Source organism: Oncorhynchus mykiss, chromosome 11 (genome assembly GCF_057628025.1).
Source record: "Oncorhynchus mykiss isolate SJ-2025 chromosome 11, ASM5762802v1, whole genome shotgun sequence".
Taxonomy (NCBI): domain Eukaryota; kingdom Metazoa; phylum Chordata; class Actinopteri; order Salmoniformes; family Salmonidae; genus Oncorhynchus; species Oncorhynchus mykiss.
The window spans coordinates 23,737,822-23,761,569 of NC_143032.1; the positions used below are offsets into that span (position 1 = coordinate 23,737,822).

At 41.9% G+C, this 23,748-nt stretch overlaps 1 protein-coding gene across 1 annotated transcript in view; it reads left to right on the top strand.

Moving 5' to 3' along the window:
- The window catches only part of plppr4b (phospholipid phosphatase related 4b), a 44,637-nt gene that overhangs the window by 3,736 nt on the left and 17,153 nt on the right, over positions 1-23,748 (top strand). The window contains exons 2-4 of the mRNA XM_021620531.3: positions 5,910-6,095; positions 15,551-15,680; positions 15,882-16,077. Coding sequence (XP_021476206.2) covers positions 5,910-6,095; positions 15,551-15,680; positions 15,882-16,077 — 512 coding nt within the window. The remainder of the gene's footprint in view (positions 1-5,909; positions 6,096-15,550; positions 15,681-15,881; positions 16,078-23,748) is intronic.

The window sequence follows — 23,748 nt, forward strand, 5'->3', positions numbered from 1 at the left end:
GACAGAAATAGGACTGTTTTTGTTACCAGCATATTCATGTTCATTAGACTGCATGTACCTGGGGTTTATAAATTGTAAATGTTGCAGTCTATTATGTATGTTTTTAGAAAGACTAATGTACATGAATACATCCCATGTGAGAGTTTTCGAGGGTTCTCCTTTAGGCCTTACTATTAAAGGTGTACTACGTTGCTGGTTTAGATTAGGGAGAGGCTCCTAATCCAGGACCAGATCTTTTAGTGCTGAGGATCTGAGTCTGCAAATTCTCGCAGTATCTCACAGGAATTTGGGACTTCGGTCATTTTTCTCATGCTAAAACCAGATTAGCCACATAGTGAAATGCAAACAGGTGATATTTGCAAGGTCATTAAGCAAAAAACAAACAACCAAAACATCAATAGCCCCTACAATGTAAAAACATGATTTTGTCATGAGTTCAGTAGCATTAGCTTGATTTTGAGCATCCACGACTAACTGGTATCGTCATTAAAGCTTGCTAGCATGCTAGTCATGCTAGCGACGCTAGTCAGCAACGCTAGATAGCATATGCTTCTACACCAGGGACCCCCTTCCAGGCAAACCGGCAAACCGGCAACCCAAAGTATGTTAGCAAAATAATTATGATTCACATCTTGTCTCATCATCAGGTGAATGATAATGGCAAGGTGAAGTAATCAACATTTTAAAATGAAAATATTTGTTAGATCGTTTTTCATTATTTTGACCTCCCCAGATTATAATTGGAAGAGGAAGTGTAGGCCTAAACTCTACATGATAGTCAGCTAGATCTAGTAAAATGGGAACTGATGCAAACCTGGGAACCAATGCAAAGATTCTGGCTAATGTAGCTAGCTAGATGATTAGCTAGATGATAACGCTTGTGAAATTGTAAATTGGTAAATTTATATTACACACTTTTCTTACAACTTACTTACAGTTGATGTCGGAAGTGTACATACACCTTAGACAAATACATTTAAACTCAATTCCTGACATTTAATCCTAGTAAAAATTCCCTGTTTTAGGTCAGTTAGGATCACCACTTGATTTTAAAAATGTAAAATGTCAGAATAATAGTAGAGAGAATGATTTATTTAAGCTTTTATTTCTTTCATCACATTCCCAGTAGGTCAGAAGTTTACATACACTCAATTAGTATTTGGTAGCATTGCCTTTAAATTGTTTAACTTGGGTCAAATGTTTTGGGTACCCTTCCACAAGCTTCCCACAATAAGTTGGGTGAATTTTGGCCCATTCCTCCTGACAGAGCTGGTGTAACTGAGTCAGGTTTGTAGGCCTCCTTGCTTTCACACGCTTTTTCAGTTCTGCCTAAAAATGTACTATAAGATTGAGGTCAGGGCTTTGTGATGGCCACTCCAATACCTTGACTTTGTTGTCCTTAAGCCATTTTGCCACAACTTTGTAAGTATGCTTGGGGTCATTGTCCATTTGGATGACCCATTTTCAACCAAGCTTTATCTTCCTGACTGATGTCTTGAGATGTTGCTTCAATATATCCACATAATTTTCCTGCCTCATGATGCCATCTATTTTGTGAAGTGCACCAGTCCCTCCTGCAGCAAAGCACCCCCACAACATGATGCTGCCACCCCCGTGCTTCACGGTTGGGATTGTGTTCTTCGGCTTGCAAGCCTCCAGACCGTAGTCTGGCTTTTTTTATGCCGGTTTTGGAGCAGTGGCTTCTTCTTTGCTGAGCTGCCTTTCAAGTTATGTCGATATAGGACTCGTTTTACTGTGGATATAGATACTTTTGTAGCTGTTTCCTCCAGCATCTTCACACGGTCCTTTGCTGTTGTTCTGGGATTGATTTGCACTTTTCGCACCAAAGTACGTTCATCTCTAGGAGACAGAACGCGTCTCCTTCCTGAGCGGTATGACGGCTGTGTGGTCCCATGGTTTGTACTTGCGTACTATTGTTTGTACAGATGAATGTGGCACCTTCAGGCGTTTGGAAATTGCTCTCAAGGATGAACCAGACTTGTGGAGGTTTACAATTTCTTTTCTCAGGTCATGGCTGATTTATTTTTATTTTCCCATGATGTCAAGCAAAGAGGCACTGAGTTTGAAGGTAGGCCTTGAAATACATCCACAGGTACATCTCTAATTGACTAAAATTATATCAATTAGCCTATCAGAAACTTCTAAAGCCATGACATCATTTTCTGGAATTTTCCAAGCTGTTTAAAGGCATAGTCAACTTAGTGTATGTAAACTTCTGACCTATGGGAATTGTGATACAATGAATGATAAGTGCAATAACCTGTCTGTAAACAATTGTTAGAAGAAATACTTGTGTCATGCACAAAGTAAATGTCCTAACCGACTTGCCAAAAATATAGTTTGTTAACAAGAAATTTGTGGAGTGATGAAAAACTAATTTTAATTACTCCAACCTAAGTGTATGTAAACTTGTGACTTCAACTGCATGTCCTCTGTGTAAAATGCCCTATGTGCCCTGGTCAAAAGTAGTGCACATTATAGGGAATACAGTGTCTTCCCGGATGCACCTTAGTACAGTAATATCAACCTGGCAATGGATAGAGATGAATTGAAGTGAGCTTCCACCTCCTGACAGATTCTGCGCAGTTTATCTTCTAGAGAGAAAGGTGGCACAGTACCACTGACCTATATTTATCCTAGCTGAACATGGCAGTGTGTGTGTCTGTGTGTGTGTGTGTGCATGTGTGTGTGTGTGTGCATATGTGCATGAATGTGTGTTTGGCCAGTGTTGAGTATGCTGAGGTCATCATACCTCCAGTTCCCTTAGTCAAACTCATGTTTTCAAATTAAAATGGTTTAAATATTTCCTTCCCTATCAATGTTTTGTAATGGGCTAACAAGCTCAGTCATTACATATCCCTAACATAAATATTTAAAGATAGCTGGTCGAGTGAAAAATGCTGGCTGGACAGATTTTGAGGTATGGAGGGCACTGCAGATGTGATATACACTGCCTTCGGAAAGTATTCAGACCCCTTGACTTTTTTCCACATTTTGTTACGATACAGCCTTATTCTAAACTGGATTAAATAAAACCATTTCCTCAGCAATCTACACACAATACCCCATAATGACAAACTGAAAACAGGTTTTTAGAAATTTTGGCAAATGTATTAAAAACTATAAACATAAATACCTTATTTACATAAGTATTCAGACCCTTTGCTATGAGACTCAAAATAGAGCTCAGGTGCATCCTGTTTCCATTGATCATCCTTGAGATGGTCTGCAACTTGATTGGAGTCCACCTGTGGTAAATTCAATTGATTGGACATGATTTGGAAAGGCACACACCGGTTTGTATAAGGTCCCACAGTTGACCAATAAACCAAGCCATGGGGTCGAAGGAATTGTCCGTAGCGCTCTGAGACATTTATGCAGCATTGAATGTCCCCAAGAACACAGTGGCCTCCATCATTCCTAAATGGAAGAAGTTTGGAACCTCCAAGACTCTTCCTAGAGCTGGTTGCCCGGCCAAACTGAGCAATTGGGGGAGAAGGGCCTTGCTCAGGGAGGTGACCAAGAACCCGATGGTCTCGCTGATAGAGCTCTAGAGTTCCTCTGTGGAGATGGGAGAACCTTTCAAAAGGACAACCATCTCTGTAGCACTCCAACAATTAGGCGTTTATGGTAGAGTTGCCAGACAGAAGCCACTTCTCAGTAAAAGTCACATGACAGCCCCCTTGGAGTTTGCTAAAAGGCACCTAAAGACTCTCCGATCATGAGAAACAAGATTATCTGATCTGATGAAACCAAGATTGAACTTTTTTGCCTGAATGCCAAACGCCATATCTAGAGGAGACCTGGCATCATCCCTACGGTAAAGCATGGTGGTGGCAGAAGCATGCTGAGGGGACGTTTTTCAGCGACATGGACTGGGAGACTAGTCAGGATCGAGGGAAACAGAGAGATCCTTGATGAAAAAGTACAGAGAGATCCTTGATGAAAACTTGCTCAAGAGCACTCAGGACCTCAGACTGGGGTGAAGGTTCACCTTCCAACAGGGCAACGACCCTAATCACACAGCCAACACAACGCAGGAGTGGCTTCAGGACAAGTCTCTGAATGTCCTTGAGTGGCGTAGCCAAAGCCCGATCGAGCATCTCTGGAGAGACCTGAAAATAGCTGTGCCACAACGTTCCCATCCAACCTGACAGAGCTTGAGAGGATCTACAGAGAAGAATGGGAGAAACTCCCCAAATACAGGTGTGCCAAGCTTGTAGCGTCATACACAAGAAGAGTCGAGCCTGTAATCGCTGCCAACGGTGCTTCAGCAAAGTACCGAGTAATGGGTCTGAATATTTATGTAAAAGTGTATTTCAGTCTTTTATTTGTATAATAAATTAGCAAAAATCATTATTATAGTGTACTGTGTGTAGATTGATGAGGGGGAAAAAACACAATAAAAAAAAGTCAAGGGGTCTGAATACCTTCCAAAGGAATTGTATAAGAGGGCACCAATAGATAGATAGATAGATAGATAGATAGATAGATAGATAGATAGATAGATAGATAGATAGATAGATAGAAAGAAAGAGTGGAGTCACTTTAACACTCTGGCATCAATAAGATGTCCTTCTGTTCCTCTAGCTGTGGAGTACTCTGTCACAGCCTCCTAGCTGGCTGTTTCAGAGCTGAATGTGGAATTACTGCATCAGGATGGATGCCCAAGGCCAAACACAGACCACATGCTGTACAGCACTGCATCCCAGAGAGCTACCAATTTTACATTTAATTACACATGTATCTGGCTTCACGTGTAACTTATTTACTGGACTGTAAGTCGTACAGACTTTCAATGGTACACATTGACATGTTCAGTAAGCTACAAAACATTGGCATTTGCATGCTAAAATTACATCTGTTTTTTCAGTCATTCATGTCTCACTCTGTATATTAATTGTGTTGGATCCCCAGTGTTTACCCAACATTACACTGTAGTACTACCAACTAGGTATATCAACCTAGCCTGTTCCAATACCATCCTGACTGCTGCGTTCTCGTTAGCAAAGAATGTAAGCTTGCGAGATCAGGATGGTTTGTACGAGGCTAATATCAATATCAAAATCTCTGTGGGTACACTATTAAATCCCAATTGGATTTATCATCATAATTTATTTGGCTTTATCAGGTGACCCCCTTTTCCTAATGACATTTTCTCCTAGTGTGTGGTAAACCTCTTTACTTTCTGCTTTAGGAGATGGTGTGGAAGGTAAAAAAAAAAAAAAAACGTGACTTTCCTCTTTGGGAACCCATGCTCCCTGAGCACTTAAGACATAATTACTTGGATGAAGACAAGGGACAGAACTGAACTGTGACAGGTCGATGTTAAATCAGTTCAGTGATGATTCCTATCTTAGCCTGCAAGACTACATCACATAGAAGAGCTCTTTTAATGCATGTTCTACTGGTGCCAATTTTGCTCCAGTAGTTCCTAGAACCAACTAGTCTCTGAAATCCCAGACGATTGGAACATTGTGGGAGGTAACCCATCTGTCTAATACTAGAGACTAAGAACCAACCACTAAGAGTTCATTAGAGTAACCTGTTTAATTCCCTGCTTTTGTATGTCTTTGACTCGTGGCAACAATCAATGAGTTGTATTTCCAAATGATGTATTAGCTTTCTAACTAGGATTCGTTAACATGAATGTACTGTTTTTTTGCACTTTCATTGTGTTGAAAGGTGGTGGACAGACCATAGTTATGATTTGACAACTTCCCCTTCATCAGGTCACTGAAACTGAGATATTGACTCAGAATACATCGTCTCCACTGGAATCAGAGTAATGAGTGAATCGAACCACGCAATGATTCTGACATATCATGTTTTGTTGTTTTGTCTCTCTGTTTATCTGTTTTTTTGTTTGTTTGTTTACCCGTGGGCAGCTCCCCATCCTGGTGTCGTCGGTGGTGAGTCTGTACTTTCTGGAGCTGACAGACGTGTTCAAGCCGGTCCGCTCGGGGTACAGCTGCCACGACCGCAGCCTCAGCCTGCCCTACATAGAGTCCACTCATGAGATTATCCCCCTGCTCATGCTGCTCAGCCTGGCCTTTGCTGGACCCGCCATCACGGTCAGTAACACACACACACAAACGCAGGCAGGCAGGCACGCATGCATGTGCACAAACACACACACAGGCATGCTCGCCCGCCAACACGCGCACACACACATGCACACATTCGCTCATGTGCACACACAGGCACACATGCCAGTGACATTATCTATGTCATCCTGACTTGTCACACTCTGCATTTTATTTGAGGGCTGCCTGTAGGCCTACTTGGTTATTCTTCCAACAGAAATAGGCAGGCCATGTTTTTAGATATGGTGTTATGTCTGAAGATCCTAGCGTAAGATTGGCCGCTCAGGAGGAAGAGAGATTAGGTCAGTATGATAACACTAAGTTGACCCAAAGCTGGAGGTCTTTACATGCTAAGATGAAGGGTACAGTGATCTGACATTCAAATTCATCTGGTGTCACTGTTGATGCCTCTTCCCCACTAACTAAAAGACTGAGATTACCGTCTGGTAAGGGTTTTGAAGATGTTGTCCGAAGTATGACTAATGATGTGTTTGAGAAGTTTGACTTGTCGAAACAAAACTCTAACTCTCATCAAAATATTTTCTCTATCCACCAGAAAACCTTGTTTACTACCAGAATCCTCCTGTATTGATCTGAGGCACTTATAAAAAGAAAAGGCACTTATCACAAATAGCCTCTTCAACCACACTATACAGTGCAATCGGATAGTATTCAGACCCCTCGACTTTTGTTACATTTCAGCCTTATTCTAAAATGGGTTAAATAATTTGTTCCCTCATCAATCTACACACAATATCCCATAATGACAAAGCAAAAACAGGTTTTTGAAAATTTGGCAGCGATTACAGCCTCGATTATTTTGGGGTATGGCACTACAAGCTTGACACACCTGTATTTGGGGAGTTTCTCCCATTCCTCTCTATAGATCCTCTCAAGCTCTGTCAGGTTGGATGGGGAGTGTTGCTGCACAGCTATTTTCAGGTCTCTCCAGAGATGTTCGATCGGGTTCAAGTCCGGGCTCTGGCTGGGCCACTCAAGGACATTCAGAGACTTGTCCCAAAGACACTCCTGCGTTATCTTGCCTGTGTGCTTAAGGTTGTTGTCCTGTTGGAAGGTGAACCTTCTCCCCAGTCTGAGGTCCTGAGTGCTCTAGGGCAGGTTTTCATCAAGGATCGCTCTATACTTTGCTCCGTTCATCTTTCCTTCGATCCTGACTAGTCTCCCAGTCCCTGCCGCTGAAAAATATCCCCACAGCATGATGCTGCAACCACCATGCTTTGAGGTAGGGATGATGCCAAGTTTCCTCCAGATGTGACGCTTGGCATTCAGGCCAAATAGTTCAATCTTGGTTTCATCAGACCAGAGAATCTTGTTTCTCATGATCTGAGAGTCTTTAGGTGCCTTTTGGTGAACTCCAATCAGGCTGTCATGTGCCTTTTACTGAGGAGTGGCTTCCGTCTGGCAACTCTACCATAAAGGCCTAATTGGTAGAGTGCTGCAGAGTTGGTTGTCCATCTGGAAGGTTCTCCCATCTCCACAGAGGAACTCTAGAGCTCTATTAGAGAGACCATCGGGTTCTTGGTCACCTCCCTGAGCAAGGCCCTTCTCCCCCAATTGCTCAGTTTGGCCGGGCGGACACCTCTAGGAAGATGGAGGCAACTGTGAATTGTGGACCGTCATTGCTGCAGACATTTTTGGTACCCTTTCACCAATCTGTGCCTCGACACAATCCTGTCTCGGAGCTCAACGGACAATTCCTTCAACCTCATGGCTTTTGCTCTGACGTGCACTGTGGGTCTTTCCAACTAATGTCCAATCAATTGAACTTACCACAGGTGGACTCCAATCAATTTGTATATACATCACAAGGATGATCAATGGAAACAGGATGCACCTGAGCTGATTATCAAGTCTTATAGCAATTGGTCTGATTTCTTATGTAAATAAGGTATTTCTGTTTTTTATCAATTCTAAAAACCTCTTTTTGGTTTGTCATTATGACGTATTGTGTGTAGATTGCTGAGATGTTTTATTTCTTTAATCCATTTTAGAATAAGGCTGTAACAACAAATTGAGGAAAAAGTCAAGGGGTCTGAAGGCACTGTAATTACAAAACTACCTTAAAATTTGTGGATTCGGCTATTTCAGCCACACCCGTTGCTGACAGGTGTATAAAACCGAGCACACTGCCATGCAATCGCCATAGACAAAAACATTGGCAGTAGAATGGCCCATACTTACTGAAGAGCTCAGTGACTTGCAACGTGGCACCGTCATAGGATGACTTCCAAAAAGTCAGTTCGTCAAATTTCTGCCCTGCTAGAGCTGTCCCCTATTATTGTGAAGTGGTAACTTCTAGAAACAACAACAGCTTAGCCCCGAAGTGGTAGGCCACACAAGCTCACAGAACGGGACAACCGAGTGCTGAAGCGCGTAGCTCGTAAAAATCATCTGTCCTCAGTTGCAACACTCACTACTGAGTTCCAAACTACTTCTAGAAGCAATGTCAGCACAAGAACTGTGTGCTTGTCCCGTCGGGAGCTTAATGAAATTAGTTTCCATGGCCAAGCAGCCACACACAAGTCTAAGATCACCATGCACAATGCCAAGCATCGGCTGGAATGATGTAAAGCTCACCCCCATTGGTCTCTGGAGCACTGGAAACGTGTTCTCTGGAGTGATGAATCACGCTTCACCATCTGACAGTCCGACGGACGAATCTGGGTTTGGCAGATGCCAGGAGAACGCTACCTGCCCGAATGCATAGTGCCAACTGTAAATTTTGGTGGAGGAGGAATAATGGTCTCGGGCTGTTTTTCATGGTTCAGGCTAGGCCTCTTCTTTTTAATTAATAAAACATTTTTTACCCATTTTTCTCCCCAATTTCGTGATATTCAATTGGTAGTTACAGTCTTGTCCCATCGCAGCAACTCCCGTACGGACTCGGGAGAGGCAAAGGTCAAGTGCCGTGCGTCCTCCGAAACACGACCAGCCAAGCCGCACTGCTTCTTGACACAATGCTCGCTTAACCCGGAAGCCAGCGGCACCAATGTGTCAGAGGAAACACCATACACCTGGCGACCGTGTCAGCGAGCATTTTGACAAGGACAACAGGAGCCGCTAGAGCGCGATGGGACAAGGACAACCCGGCCGGCCAAAACCTCCCCTAACTCGGACGATGCTTAGCCAGTTGTGCACCGCCTCATGGGTCTCCCGATCGCGGCCGGCTGCCACACAGCCTGGGATCGAACCAGCAGTGAAGGGAATTCTTAACGCTACAGCATACAATGACATTCTATATGATTCTGTGGTTCCAACTTTGTGGCAACAGTTTGGGGAAGGCCCTTTCCTATATCAGCATACAGTGCCTTGCGAAAGTATTCGGCCCCCTTGAACTTTGCGACCTTTTGCCACATTTCAGGCTTCAAACATAAAGATATAAAACTGTATTTTGTTGTGAAGAATCAACAACAAGTGGGACACAATCATGAAGTGGAACAACATTTATTGGATATTTCAAACTTTTTTAACAAATCAAAAACTGAAAAATTGGGCGTGCAAAATTATTCAGCCCCCTTAAGTTAATACTTTGTAGCGCCACCTTTTGCTGCGATTACAGCTGTAAGTCGCTTGGGGTATGTCTCTATCAGTTTTGCACATCGAGAGACTGAAATTTTTTCCCATTCCTCCTTGCAAAACAGCTCGAGCTCAGTGAGGTTGGATGGAGAGCATTTGTGAACAGCAGTTTTCAGTTCTTTCCACAGATTCTCGATTGGATTCAGGTCTGGACTTTGACTTGGCCATTCTAACACCTGGATATGTTTATTTTTGAACCATTCCATTGTAGATCTTGCTTTATGTTTTGGATCATTGTCTTGTTGGAAGACAAATCTCTGTCCCAGTCTCAGGTCTTTTGCAGACTCCATCAGGCTTTCTTCCAGAATGGTCCTGTATTTGGCTCCATCCATCTTCCCATCAATTTTAACCATCTTCCCTGTCCCTGCTGAAGAAAAGCAGGCCCAAACCATGCTGCCACCACCATGTTTGACAGTGGAGATGGTGTGTTCAGGGTGATGAGCTGTGTTGCTTTTACGCCAAACATAACGTTTTGCATTGTTGCCAAAAAGTTCCATTTTGGTTTCATCTGACCATAGCACCTTCTTCCACATGTTTGGTGTGTCTCCCAGGTGGCTTGTGGCAAACTTTAAACAACACTTTTTATGGATATCTTTAAGAATTGGCTTTCTTCTTGCCACTCTTCCATAAAGGCCAGATTTGTGCTATATATGACTGATTGTTGTCCTATGGACAGAGTCTCCCACCTCAGCTGTAGATCTCTGCAGTTCATCCAGAGTGATCATGGGCCTCTTGGCTGCATCTCTGATCAGTCTTCTCCTTGTATGAGCTGAAAGTTTAGAGGGACGGCCAGGTCTTGGTAATTTTGCATTGGTCTGATACTCCTTCCATTTCAATATTATCACTTGCACAGTGCTCCTTGGGATGTTTAAAGCTTGGGAAATCTTTTTGTATCCAAATCCGGCTTTAAACTTCTTCACAACAGTATCTCGGACCTGCCTGGTGTGTTTCTTGTTCTTCATGATGCACTCTGCGCTTTTAACGGACCTCTGAGACTATCACAGTGCAGGTGCATTTATACGGAGACTTGATTACACACAGGTGGATTGTATTTATCATCATTAGTCATTTAGGTCAACATTGGATCATTCAGAGATCCTCACTGAACTTCTGGAGAGAGTTTGCTGCACTGAAAGTAAAGGGGCTGAATAATTTTGCACGCCCAATTTTTCAGTTTTTGATTTGTTAAAAAAGTTTGAAATATCCAATAAATGTCGTTCCACTTCATGATTGTGTCCCACTTGTTGTTGATTCTTCACAAAAAAATAAAGTTTTATATCTTTATGTTTGAAGCCTGAAATGTGACAAAAGGTCGCAAAGTTCAAGGGGGCTGAATACTTTCGCAAGGCACTGTAGCTATGCCCACGTGCACAAAGAAAGGTCCGTATATAAATGGTTTGTTGAGATCAGTGTGGAAGATCTTGACTGGCCTGCACAGTCCCGACCTCAAACCCCTCGAACACCTTTGGGATGTATTGGAGCACTGACTGCGAGCCAGGCCTAATCGCCCAACATCAGTGCTTGACCTCACTCATACTCACTAATACTCTTGTGGCTGAATGAAAGTAAGTCCTTGCAGCAATGTTCCAACATCTAGTGGAAAGCCATCCCAGAAGAGCGGAGGCTGTTACAGCAGCAAAGGAGGACCAACTCCATATTAATGCCCAAGATTTTGGACTGAGATTTTTGATGAGCAGGTGTCCACATACATTTGGTAATGTATTGTATCTGGCATCAGTGGAATTCTACTGACTTTAGTTGTCTGATGACGCATTACTTTCACAGAGATCTCCTAGCAACGCTCGGTACTGTAGCAAGCAGATCTTGGGTTTCCAGTCCTCTGTCAGACTCTATCTCAGGTGAATACACTGTGGCTGACTGTTCTCACAGGTGCGTACACTGTGGCTGCTACTGTCAGCCAGCATTTGACTGTCAGCCACCCCAGAGTAGTCTCTGTAGCTAGCAATCTCTTCAAGACTTATTCTGACTCAGTCAATGTGTTTTTGTCACTGGCTATGGAGTTATCGCTATCTAAAGGTCCCCAGGTGAACTGTCAGTTTGAAACTACAGTTTGGGGTCCTCTTTTTTTTGTTCTGTGGTTTAAGTGGGTGTTATGAATGAGTGGGTCTTGTTGTGTTTTCAAGCAGGTTGCTCATGCAGAAACGCGTTGATTAGTTCACACCCGACTTCCTGGGAGTCCTGGAGGCATGTTGCTGTGTTTGAAAAATGACAAGAAGACTAAACTGTTCTGAAGTGTGAACCATTCTCTCTTCTTCTTTAAAACCTTCCCTCACAATGGTGTTGACTAAGGTGTTTTTTGAAGGATCTTCTCAGACTGACTGTAAGGTGTCTACCCACTCTGCCCAGAGTAGGTGAAAAGGCACTTTGGTGATGACATTTCACTTCCTTATGTTATACTTTTTTTTTTTTTTTTTACCAAGACAAAAAATAATTGTTCATGTTCTGAATCGTTCAGTGGGGTCTTTCTTTTACACATCATTAACACATTAACATTATATCCAAAAAGTCGGATTTCTTAACCTAATACATCCAGTAATAAGCACCGATGTATGTTGACAGAGCGGGGCAGCTTTCTCACCAAAAATGTTACGTTTTTTTTTTACATTTTGTGGTTGTCGTCTTCCAAGTTGTGGGTCGCAAATAGCAAAATCAGCATGACACAAGTTGAATGAAATGTAAAAGGCTTTGAAAAAAAACAAAATTGCGGTATGCTCAGTGCTCCCTTGACATTTCACAGAGATACTGTCACGTTCTGACCTCTATTTCCGTTGTTTTGTATTTATTTAGTATGGTCAGGGCGTGAGTTGGGTGGGCAGTCTATGTTTGTTTTTCTATGTTTTGGGGCATTTCTATGTTTTCGGCCTAGTATGGTTCTCAATCAGAGGCAGGTGTCATTAGTTGTCTCTGATTGAGAATCATACTTAGGTAGCCTGGGTTGCACTGTTTGTTTGTGGGTGATTGTCTATGTTAGTGGCTTGTTTCAGCACAGGTCTCATTTTGTAGCGTCACGGTCGAATTTGGGTTATTGTTTTTGTTACTCTCTTGTATAGTGTTCAGTCTTTCTTTATTAAAGATTTTACCATGGACACTTACCACGCCGCATATTGGTCCTCTGATCCATCTCGCCTCTCCTCTTCAGACGAAGAGGAGGACGACCGTGACAGATACGCTTGTTTTTGTGAGATGTGTTTTAAAAAAGAACAGTAACTTCACATTAATATGAATAGCGTATACTAAAATATGAAAATACTATATGTCATGTCTCAAAATCAATATCTATCTTACCTCCATATTGTTTGATGTCCTCCGGATTTGAGAAGAAAGATGACGAGTTCAATGGTAAGCCGGTCAGGTAACCTTAATTATTTCCCAGGTTTTTTTCTCTGGCCTCCATTGATTTAGTCGCCCTAAATATGACCATCCTACAATGGTAAAAACTCCAATAAGTTCAGAACGGATTATGATAAAGACATGAGGTTTGGACCATTGGTTTTATTAGAGGAGTATCTCCACAATTAACATTGTTTTAATATTTTACCCATTGGTCAAAATATGCGTGTTTGACAGTGACTGCATGTCAGATCACATACTTAACTACGGTACCCCTCACCCTTTTCTGAAAGGAAAAGATCACTCAATTTCTGCTGTCCATGTTTACTACTGGTCTGGTGCTTTCGGACATGTACAGACAGCACCAAATACAATTCCAGTTCTTTAGCAGCACTGATAAAATCAGTTACATTTAGTGAGATGTACTAGCTGATAATAAATACTGATTGGGATTAATAAAAAACAAGCATCACGGCACTGAGACAGAAATATATCTCAGAGCATATGTGAGTGTACAGTATGTTTCATGTTCTGAATGCTAACACTGTAAATCCTTCTATATTCCGTCTGCAATCCACTCAGATGCAGTTCCCAAACATCAGCTAACGCTGTGAAATATGTGTACATATAGGTATAGTCCTAGCCTAGCGTGCCACAATAACAACATGTGAAAACAACAATTAACCTGTCTACTGTAAGTACGATAATGCTACAACATTCTATTAGTTCAGATCACCAAGCCATTTTCACCATCTCTATCGGAGCGCTGTGTATTGGTTTGTTATAGAGCACATGTACTGTATCATTAGAAAGGAAGTACCTGCAGGTAGTGCAGGGTCCTGTGGTTCGGCCAGTTGTCATAGCACAGTGTTCTGTTGCTCTCTCTCTCTCTCGCACTCACACACGCGCGGATGCACACGCCCGCCTGCCCACGCACACACACACACACACACACACACACACACACACACACACACACACACACACACACACACACACACACACACACACACAGAGACACACTTATACTCTCAACCTGTCAGATGGGCAGAGTGTGCTGCCATGGTGATAGCTGCATGATACCTGGACCCTCATTCACGTCACAGTGTGACAACAGACCCGACGCCAAAGGCTTAGTTAGACCATACTCCAGTACCCACAACACCCTGGGGTTTAGCCCTTACTTCTCACAACACCCTGCCTGTGCCAGGCCAGGACAGGGTGTGGATCACTGCTGACATCAAACACACAGCCCCACTGAGATTTAAACTCCTCATGCATTCACACTGACAAACAGAAGAGGTGTTATTATAGACTAGTAATGACTGTATCAGAGCTGTGGGAGAGGATGTATCATTGGGATTCATGCTTTATTCAAGTTGTCATGGTGTGGGTAGTCTCTTGTGGTAGCTGGCTGGCCCACAAATTTGGTTCTGAGTTCTGAGATTATGGATCGGGTAACAGAGAAAGATTCTGATTGATTGACAGGTGTGGTGATATGTGTGTGTGTTTATTGTTTCAGCTCCTCTGAACAGAGCAGAGGGGATTGGATTGTGTTTGAAGGTCAGTGTGGAGGGGTTTATTCAGACACAGACGACAGCCTGTTGTCCTGTGGTCCTGTTTGAGACACAAGGGAGAGATTTACTGTACACCTAGGGGGCTGAAGTTATTCATGTTCTATATTGGAAGTAGGGTTGGGGGTCATACCGTTTCTGTACCATGTCAGGGTATATGGTATTACCGAATGTGCACACAAGGGGCGCTGTTTTTTTTTTTTTTTAAAGGAATGTCTCTGCTGTAAACGAGAAGCTTGATCTTGACATCTACCCACTTAGCTAGCAAGTTAGGAAACCAAATGTATAGCTAGAGCTCCGAGCTGGATATAATTTATTTGACACATCTTAGATTTCTTATAGTTATACTTAACTTATAGTTAGTTATAAGCAGTGGTGTAGCGCTCACCTCCTCAGCCTACGCGAGGGCTAATTATTATTATTATATATTTTTTTACGGTATTGAAAATCATACCGTTGGTATTTCAAAATACCCCGGTAAACGGTATGTCGCTCCAAGCTTAGTTGGAAGGTATTGTGATATTGGTCAGTCAGCTGTTTGTGGGTTATAAAATCATGATTACCACAGCTGGTTAGTGCTGAGAGTTGTACATTGGAATGGTAGGCCATAGTACTCCATACTGCAGGGAAAGTGTGCCTTGGCCCTTCCCTAACCTTTCATCTGGGGCTATGCCAAAGACAGAGAGCTTTACTTTATCCCGAAAACAGAGCGCTGAGAGGAAAGGCAGTCATTTGAAACAGAGGTAGACAGAGTTCATGGGAAAGGTGATCTCTTAATCCTACTGTGTGTGTGTGTGTGTGTGTGTGTGTGTGTGTGTGTGTGTGTGTGTGTGTGTGTGTGTGTGTGTGTGTGTGTGTGTGTGTGTGTGTGTGTGCTGTAAGTGTATGTGTCCACAGTGATGACCGTGTCTCTGTCCACAGATAATGATTGGAGAGGGGATCCTGTTCTGCTGTCTGTCCAGAAAGAGGAAGGGTGTCGGGGCAGAGGCAGACATCAATGCAGCAGGCTGTAGCTTTAACTCCTTCATCCGCAGAGCTGTCAGATTTATTGGTAAGTTTCATTTGGTTTACCTGATGAGACTGTCTCACCCCTTTTAGTATGTATTTTTATGAATAATGAAAAAAAGACATGACAAGGCCCAAGTATAAAAATAAATCTATGCTAACTGGGTGTGTGTGCATGTGTGTGTGCATGTGTGTGTGTGTGTGTGTGCATGTGTCGTGCGTGCATGTGTGTGTCTCTGCCAACCAGGCGTCCATGTGTTTGGCCTGTGTGCCACAGCTCTCATCACGGACATCCTCCAGCTAGCGACGGGCTACCATGCGCCTTACTTTCTGACTGTGTGTAAACCCAACTACACCACGCTCAACACAACCTGCGACGAGAACACCTACATCCTGCAGGATATCTGCTCCGGGTCCGAAATCGCAGCCATCAACCAGGGCAGGTTTGTCACATTCACCTTTCACCGTTGACCTCTAAAGAGCTCTCAATGTGTTTCTGCTCCACCAACCTGATGCTAAGGGGTCAGGATTATGACTAGGGTTAGGGTTGATCCAGGATGAGGACATGAAGCTAGGGTTAGGGTTGAGGGTTAGGGTTGAGCCGGGGTGTGGACATGAAGTTTGTGTTATGGCTAAGGTTAGTGTTGACCCAGGGTGTGGACATTATGCTTAGGTTAGAGATAGGGTTGAGGCTAGAGTTAGCATTGAACCGGGATATAGACATTAAGCATGAGTGGGTTACTTGGTAGAGTGGCTCACTTGGTAGAGTATGGTGCTTGTAATGCCATGGTTGTGGGTTTGATGAAAATGTATGTACTAACTACTTTAAGCTGCTCTCGATAAGAGCGTTGACAGATATGTTCGGGTTAGTTAGAAGTTTTTGCATTTTTCTGACAATATTATGATCCTAGAGTTAAAGTATTCAAATATCCACACTGTCAATCAAAGCACATTTTGTCTGCAAGTTGTATTGATGAGCAGCTAACCGATCGCTGCAGCTGTACATAGTCTATTGGTAAATAGCCCACCCACTTTCACCTACCTCATCCCCATACTGTTTTTATTTATTTATTTTTATTTTTCTGCTCTTTTGCACACCAATATCTCTACCTGTACATAACCATCTGATCATTTATCACTCCAGTGTTAATCTGCATAATTGTAATTATTTGCCTACCTTCTCATGCCTTTTGCACACAATGTATATATAGACTCCCCTTTTTTCTACTGTGTTATTGACTTGTTAATTGTTTACTCCATGTGTAACTCTGTGTTGTCTGTTCACACTGCTATGCCTTATCTTGGCCAGGTCGCAGTTGCAAATGAGAACTTGTTCTCAACTAGCCTACCTGGTTAAATAAAGGTGAAATAAAAAAATAAAAAAATAAAAAATGTGTGAGTTAATCTAATACCTCCAATTACTCAGTAGCAGCAGACTTGAGTCATTAGCACAGTTCAATGGGTTATTTTTCTGGGGATTACGCAGAGTTTGAGTTGTTCAGTTCTGTTTGGATGTATAAACACAAGGACCCAGACAAGACAAGCAGCAGCAAAGCTATTTTGGTTTCTAATTGTGGTTATCATGGCTGTAGAGTAAAGAGAACCTTTTGATGTTCTCGCTAATGAGGTTGGGAAAGGGACTCTTTTGCACATCAGCAAATAGCTTGTGTGGATTCAGGGAAAATAGATGTATGGAGTTTTCATCTGGAGTGAGTGGTTAAGGCAAAGCACATGGTGAGATTTTAATTAAAAGTATTATTAGGATCCCCATTAGCTGACGCCGTAATGTCAGCTAATCTTCCTGGGGTCCAACACAGAACTAAAAAGACATTACAAACAATTACAATTTACATTAAGACGTTACAAACTTTTAACAAGTAGACATTACAGACAATTAAAATACCTGACCGGTAATACATTTAACATTCAGGAGATGCTGTCTGGCATTAGTATCTGTGCAGTCATATGGTTGATCGCATTGGATGTTCTTTTATTGCTTTCTTGGAGGTGGATTTACTTTTTGCCTGAGAAATTGGTAAATAATTCTATTCAGTGATGGCTCTGTATGTGAGCAGCTAACCGATCGCTGCAGCTGTACATAGTCCATCTGTAAATAGCCCACCCAATCTACCTACATCGTCCCCATATTGTTTTAATTTACTTTCTGCACACCAGTATCTCTACTTGCACATCATCATCTGCTCATTTATCACTCCAGTGTTCATCTGCTAAATCTGCTAAATTGTAATTACTTCGCTACTATGGCCTATTTATTGCCTACCTCCTCACGCCATTTGCACACACTGTATATAGACTTTCTTTTTTTCTATTCTGCTGGTACGCTTGTTTATTCCATGTGTAACTCTGTGTTGTTGTTTGTGTCGCACTGCTTTGCTTTATCTTGGCCGGGTTGCAGTTGTATATGAGAACTTGTTCTCAACTAGCTTACCTGGTTAAATAAAGGTGAAATAAATACATTTTAAAAAATGTAACTGTTTGTCCTCGGGGGTATCAGATCACCTGAAATTCCTGTCTGGTTTGGTGGTTATGTTTGTTGCTAGTATTTATTTATTTATTTTATTTTTATTTCACCTTTATTTAACCAGGTAGGCTAGTTGAGAACAAGTTCTCATTTACAACTGCGAACTGACCAAGATAAAGCATAGCAATTCGACACATACAACAACACAGAGTTACACATGGAATTAACTAATTGGTCTGAAAAAGACTGTGGTTTGTTGAAAATGTTACATTCCTAATGAAAATCAGAAGACTGCATAGTAATTTGCTTTCAATTTGACTGCATGAAAGATTCTGATGCATTCAGTTGACATTCATACAGTTAAAACAATGGCAGCCCTGTTTTGAGTTGGAGTTGGAGCTTTTTTGTTTCTTTTTTGCTGCAGATTACCATATGACAGGGCAGTAATCTAGGTGTGATAGAATCAAAGATTGAATCACCTGATTCAGAGTGCTGGATGTTACATACTGAGAACATTTTCTTGTTATAGCAATGCTCTCATCCGTTATAATTACAATATGATCTATATATCTATATGCCTCTATTTGGTCTCATGTAGCAAAATGTGAAATGGTGTTTTTTATATTGGATACAAGTAGAGACTCGGAGCTACAAAATCGTATATCACTGCAGGAACAATAGGGAAAGTAATTCTGCTTTGAAAGTTGATAGACTTGTAACCCCACTTTTGAGAAAATGGCCCTTGAATGTTTTGGTACACCTACTGGAGAGCACTTCTTTGTCTAAACCTATTCAGCATCATTCACACCCTCTTAAGCCCCACCCATCTCTTTAAGGATTCACATGAAAGGCCATGTCCTTAACAGAGTGAAAAAGTAGTGTTGTAAGCAACCAAAGATTTCAATACTAAAAGTGGTGAAATTATTAAGAGGATCCTTACCCAGAGACACTTGTCTAAATTGATGGGCCATGTGAAATAAATTATATAACCACCCTCAAGCCACATCTAGCTAAAGTAAGGGGATGTGTCACACTTGTGTACTAGACATGTACACATGTTCATGAAATACAATAGATGGCCGTAATCACCCCCAGACACACCTGGCTAACTTGTTGGATCATGTAATCATCTGGCAAAGTGGAGTCTTTTGTTTAGACATGTAGCTAGCTAGTTTAACAATTTACCATATTCCCAACCCATAGCTACAATACAAACGTATTGTCATAGCTAGCAAACATGCATGAAATGCTGGAGTGTAAATCTGCAGGTAGCTAAAGCTAACCAACTAGGTTCGGTGTTAGCTAGCTAGCTAACAGTAGGCTATAACTAGCAATACAAATTACTTTCTGAGATATAAATTATATTACTACACAGATCATACACATAACATTAACGAGCGAGCCATCAAGGTAATGCTCGCTAGCTAGCTAACAGTACACTTTAACTTGCAATGAAAATGACAACTTTTTCTCACTGATCTTTGTCAGTAGTGTCTGCTAAATTATGGGCAGCAATGTTTTTGAGAGTAGTAGCAACACTTTTGCAGTTCTCCAGGGTTAAAGTTATGTTTTTCAAAAAAGCTGCAGTAGTTAGGATTATCTACACATACTGAGCAGCTCATGTTATAGACAGAAGCGCGCTACATGGCAGACCAATCCGAACTCATCTCTCGGCAAGTCCAGCCCATCCATTATCTCAGCCAGGTTCCTGTCTTTTTCTGTGGCTAAACCAACTAGGCTTGTAATGTAAATGTTTTATTTATATTTACAGATGTAATACAAGTTTGTTATTATGGCACGTGAAAGTTCACATGTTCCATTTCTGCCCAAAACCCCATTTTGATAAAAAAATAAATAATAGAAAATAATGTTCAAATGCCTCTCCTGTAAAGTAGTGACGTGTGACATAAGCCTAACTTCTTGAAAGGGGTCACATATGTTCAGACCAGGATAGAGCTGTGTCCAATGTGACACCAAGTCATTTGGTATTTTTTACTTCTTCTACAGGGAACACATCCATTTACCAGTGTAATTGAAGGTCATGAGGCAAGCATATATCTTCAACCAAATACAATGCATTTTCTTTAAGAAATGTATTCATGTTAACCCACTCAAACACACTTCTTAGTTCTTTGCTCAGTACTGTTAGCTCATTATACAGTGTGTTCATGCAGCACTATACATTATAGAGTCATCAGCATACATAACCACTCTTGCTTTATTCATTACTGAGGGTAAATCATTAGTCAAGATAGAGTAGAGGAGTGGGCCTAGGCAGGTGTCTTGAGGAACACCACAGGGTCAATCATTACTGTCCAAAAATAAATTCAAGAAAAGTTTTTGCATTTTCCTGGATAGATAGCTTTCCATCCAAAGTGGCAGACGTAGAACCATAACATTTGAGATACTATCATTCAAAAGGGATGTGTTGTGTTTAATTGTTTCTCGCTACGGTCTCCCCTGAATTGAATTATCGATGTTTATCTAAAAAGTCATCCCATTCTCCTGTAGAGCTGTAGACAGACAGTGCCATTACCCATGGAAGATTAATCTGTGTATCTGTGTCTAATATTGTCTTGCCCCTCTTAGTCATTCTAAGACTAATGTATAGCCTTTATGGTCTTATTCATCCTGTGAACAGACAGATGAAACGGACCATTAAATTCAGCCTGCACCATTAAAAGCTCAAAACTGACAGTAGCTCAGGGCATAAACAGTCTCTGTTCCTCTCTGTGACATCCTAGACCACTGTCTAACAGTCTAACTCTAATGAACTATATAAAGGCCCCTAGAAGAGATTGGTACAACAGTTCAATGTTTTTCTCCTCTTTAGTATTCATCTGAAGATCTGAAGATGGCGCCGATAGACATGGCAGCTCTGCTTCTAGCTCCTAAGCAATTTTGCAGTATTTAAATTTTTAAAAAATTGTTATTTCTTATATTATTAGCCTAGAACGTTTTACGTGTTATTACATACAGCCGGAAATAACTTTTGGATATCAAAGCAGCGGAAGCTCCGACCAGAAATAAGACTTTCCTGAATTGGATCCTTTGTTCGTACCCCCCAAGGCAATTGAACTTATCGAATACAAACAGTGTAGTTATGCCCTCCGTAAGGCAATCAAACAGGCAAAACGTCAGTACAGAGACAAAGTGGAGTCGCAACTCAACAGCTCAGACACAAGACGTATGTGGCAGGGACTCCAAACAATCCCGAATTACAAAGTGGAAAACAGCCACTTCGCGGACATCGACGTCTTGTTCCCAAACAAGCTAAACACCTTCTTCACCCGTTTTGAGGATAACACAGTGCCAACAACGCAGGCCGTTCCCGAGGACTGTGGGCTTTCTTTCTCTATGGCCGATGTGAGTAAGACATTTAATTAATCATGTTAACCCTCGAAAGGCTGCTGGCCCAGACAGCATCCCTAGCCGCGTCCTCACAGCATGTGCAGACCAGCTGTTTACGGACATAATCAATCTCTCCCTATTCCAGTCTGCTGTCCCCACTTGCTTCAAGATATCCACCATTGATGCTGTACCCAAGAAAGTAAAGGCAACTCAACTAAATGACTATCGGTCCGTAGCACTCACTTCTGTCATCATGAAGTGCTTTGAGAGGCTAGTTAAGGATCATATCACCTCTACCTTACCTGACCCTCGACCCACTTCAATTTGCATACTGCCCCAATAGATCCACAGACGATGCAATCGCCATCGCACTGCACACTACCCAATCCCATCTGGACAAGAGAAATAGCTATGTAAGAATGCTGTTTATTGACTACACATCCTCATTCAACAGCATAGTACCCTCCAAGCTCATCAATAAACTCGGGGCCCTGGGTCTGAACACCTCCCTGCGCAACTGGTTCCTGGACATCCTGATGGGCTGCCCCCCATGTCGTGAATGTAGGAAACAACACAAGGGTCCCCACAAGAGTGCCAGCTCAGCCCCCTCCTGTAGTCTCTGTTCGCCTATGACTGTGTGGCCATGCACGCCTCCAACTCAATCATCAAGTTTGCAGACAACACAACAGTAGTTGGCCTGATTACCAACAATGATGGGACAGCCTACAGAGAGGAGGTGCGGGCCCCAAAAATAACCTCTCCCTCAACGTCAACAAAAATAAGGAACTTATCATGGACTTCAGGAGACAGCAAAGGCCCCCATTGATGGGGCCTCAGTGGAGAAGGTAAAAAGCTTAAAGTTCCTTGGCGAAAGCATCACTGACAATTTTAAATTATCCACCAACACAGACAGGGTGGTGAAGAAGGTGCAAAAGCTGAAGCTGAATAAATTTTTCTCGGCCTGTAAAACCCTCACAAACTTATACAGATGCACAATTGAGAGCATCCTGTCGGGCTGTATCACCGTATGGCAACTGCACTGCCCGCAACCACAGGGCTTTCTAGATGGTGGTGCGGTCTGCCCAATGCATCACTGGGGGCATACTGCCTGCCCTCCAGGACATCTACAGCACCCGATGTCACAGGCAGGCCAAGAAGATCATTAAGGACCTCAGCTACCCGAGCCACAGCCTGTTCACCCCGCTATCATTCAGAAGATGAGGTCAGTACAGGTGCATCAAAGCTTGGACCAAGCGACTGAAGAACAGCTTCTATCTCAAGGCCATCAGACTGTTAAATAGCCATCATTAACCAACCTCCACCCACTACCCTGCCCTGAACTTAGTCACTATCAATAGCTGGCTACCACCCGATCACTCAAACTTGCACCTTAAAGGATGCTACCCTATGTACATAGACAAATACCGTATATACTGTATTCTAGTTAATGCCATCCTATTCAGCTATTGCTGTACATATACTATTCTATCCTAAGTATTCTACAGATCAGTGGAGGTTGCTGATGGGAGGAAGGCTCATAATAATGTCTGGAATGAAGTAAATGGAATGGCATTAAACACATGGAAACACACACACACACACACACACACACACACACACACACACACACACTGTATATATGTATATATATTCTCCGGACTCCGAATATTTATGTATTTCTTAATTTAATTATTTCTAATTTAGATTTGTGTGTATTGTTGTGAATGGTTAGATATTACTGCACTGTTGGAGCTAGGAATACAAGCATTTCGCTTCACCCGCAATATCATCTGCTAAATATGTGTAGGCGACCAATAAAATGTTATTTTATTTGATACCCCTTGAGTTATTCCACATTTTGTTCTGTTACAGTCTGAATTAAAAATGGATTAAAAATATTTCTTTTTCTCACCCATCTACACAAAATACCTCATAATGAGGTTCAGAGATAAGGTAGTCATTGTTAAAATAAACGGACCTTATTTAGGCTTGCCATAACAAAAGGGTTGAATACTTATTGACTCAAGACATCTCATATTTTGATTTGTAATTCATTTGTAAAAATGTCTTAAGAAAAAATGTCATAATTCCACTTTGACATGATGAGTTATTGTGTGTAGGTCAGTGACAATGAATCTCAATTGAATACATTTTCAATTTAGTCTGTAACACAACAACATGTGGAAAGAGTCCAGGGGTGTGAATACTTTCTGAAGGTACTGTATACAATGGATTAACCTGTGCTTTTCAATGAGTTACACCAGTCAAAAAGTGTTTTTTT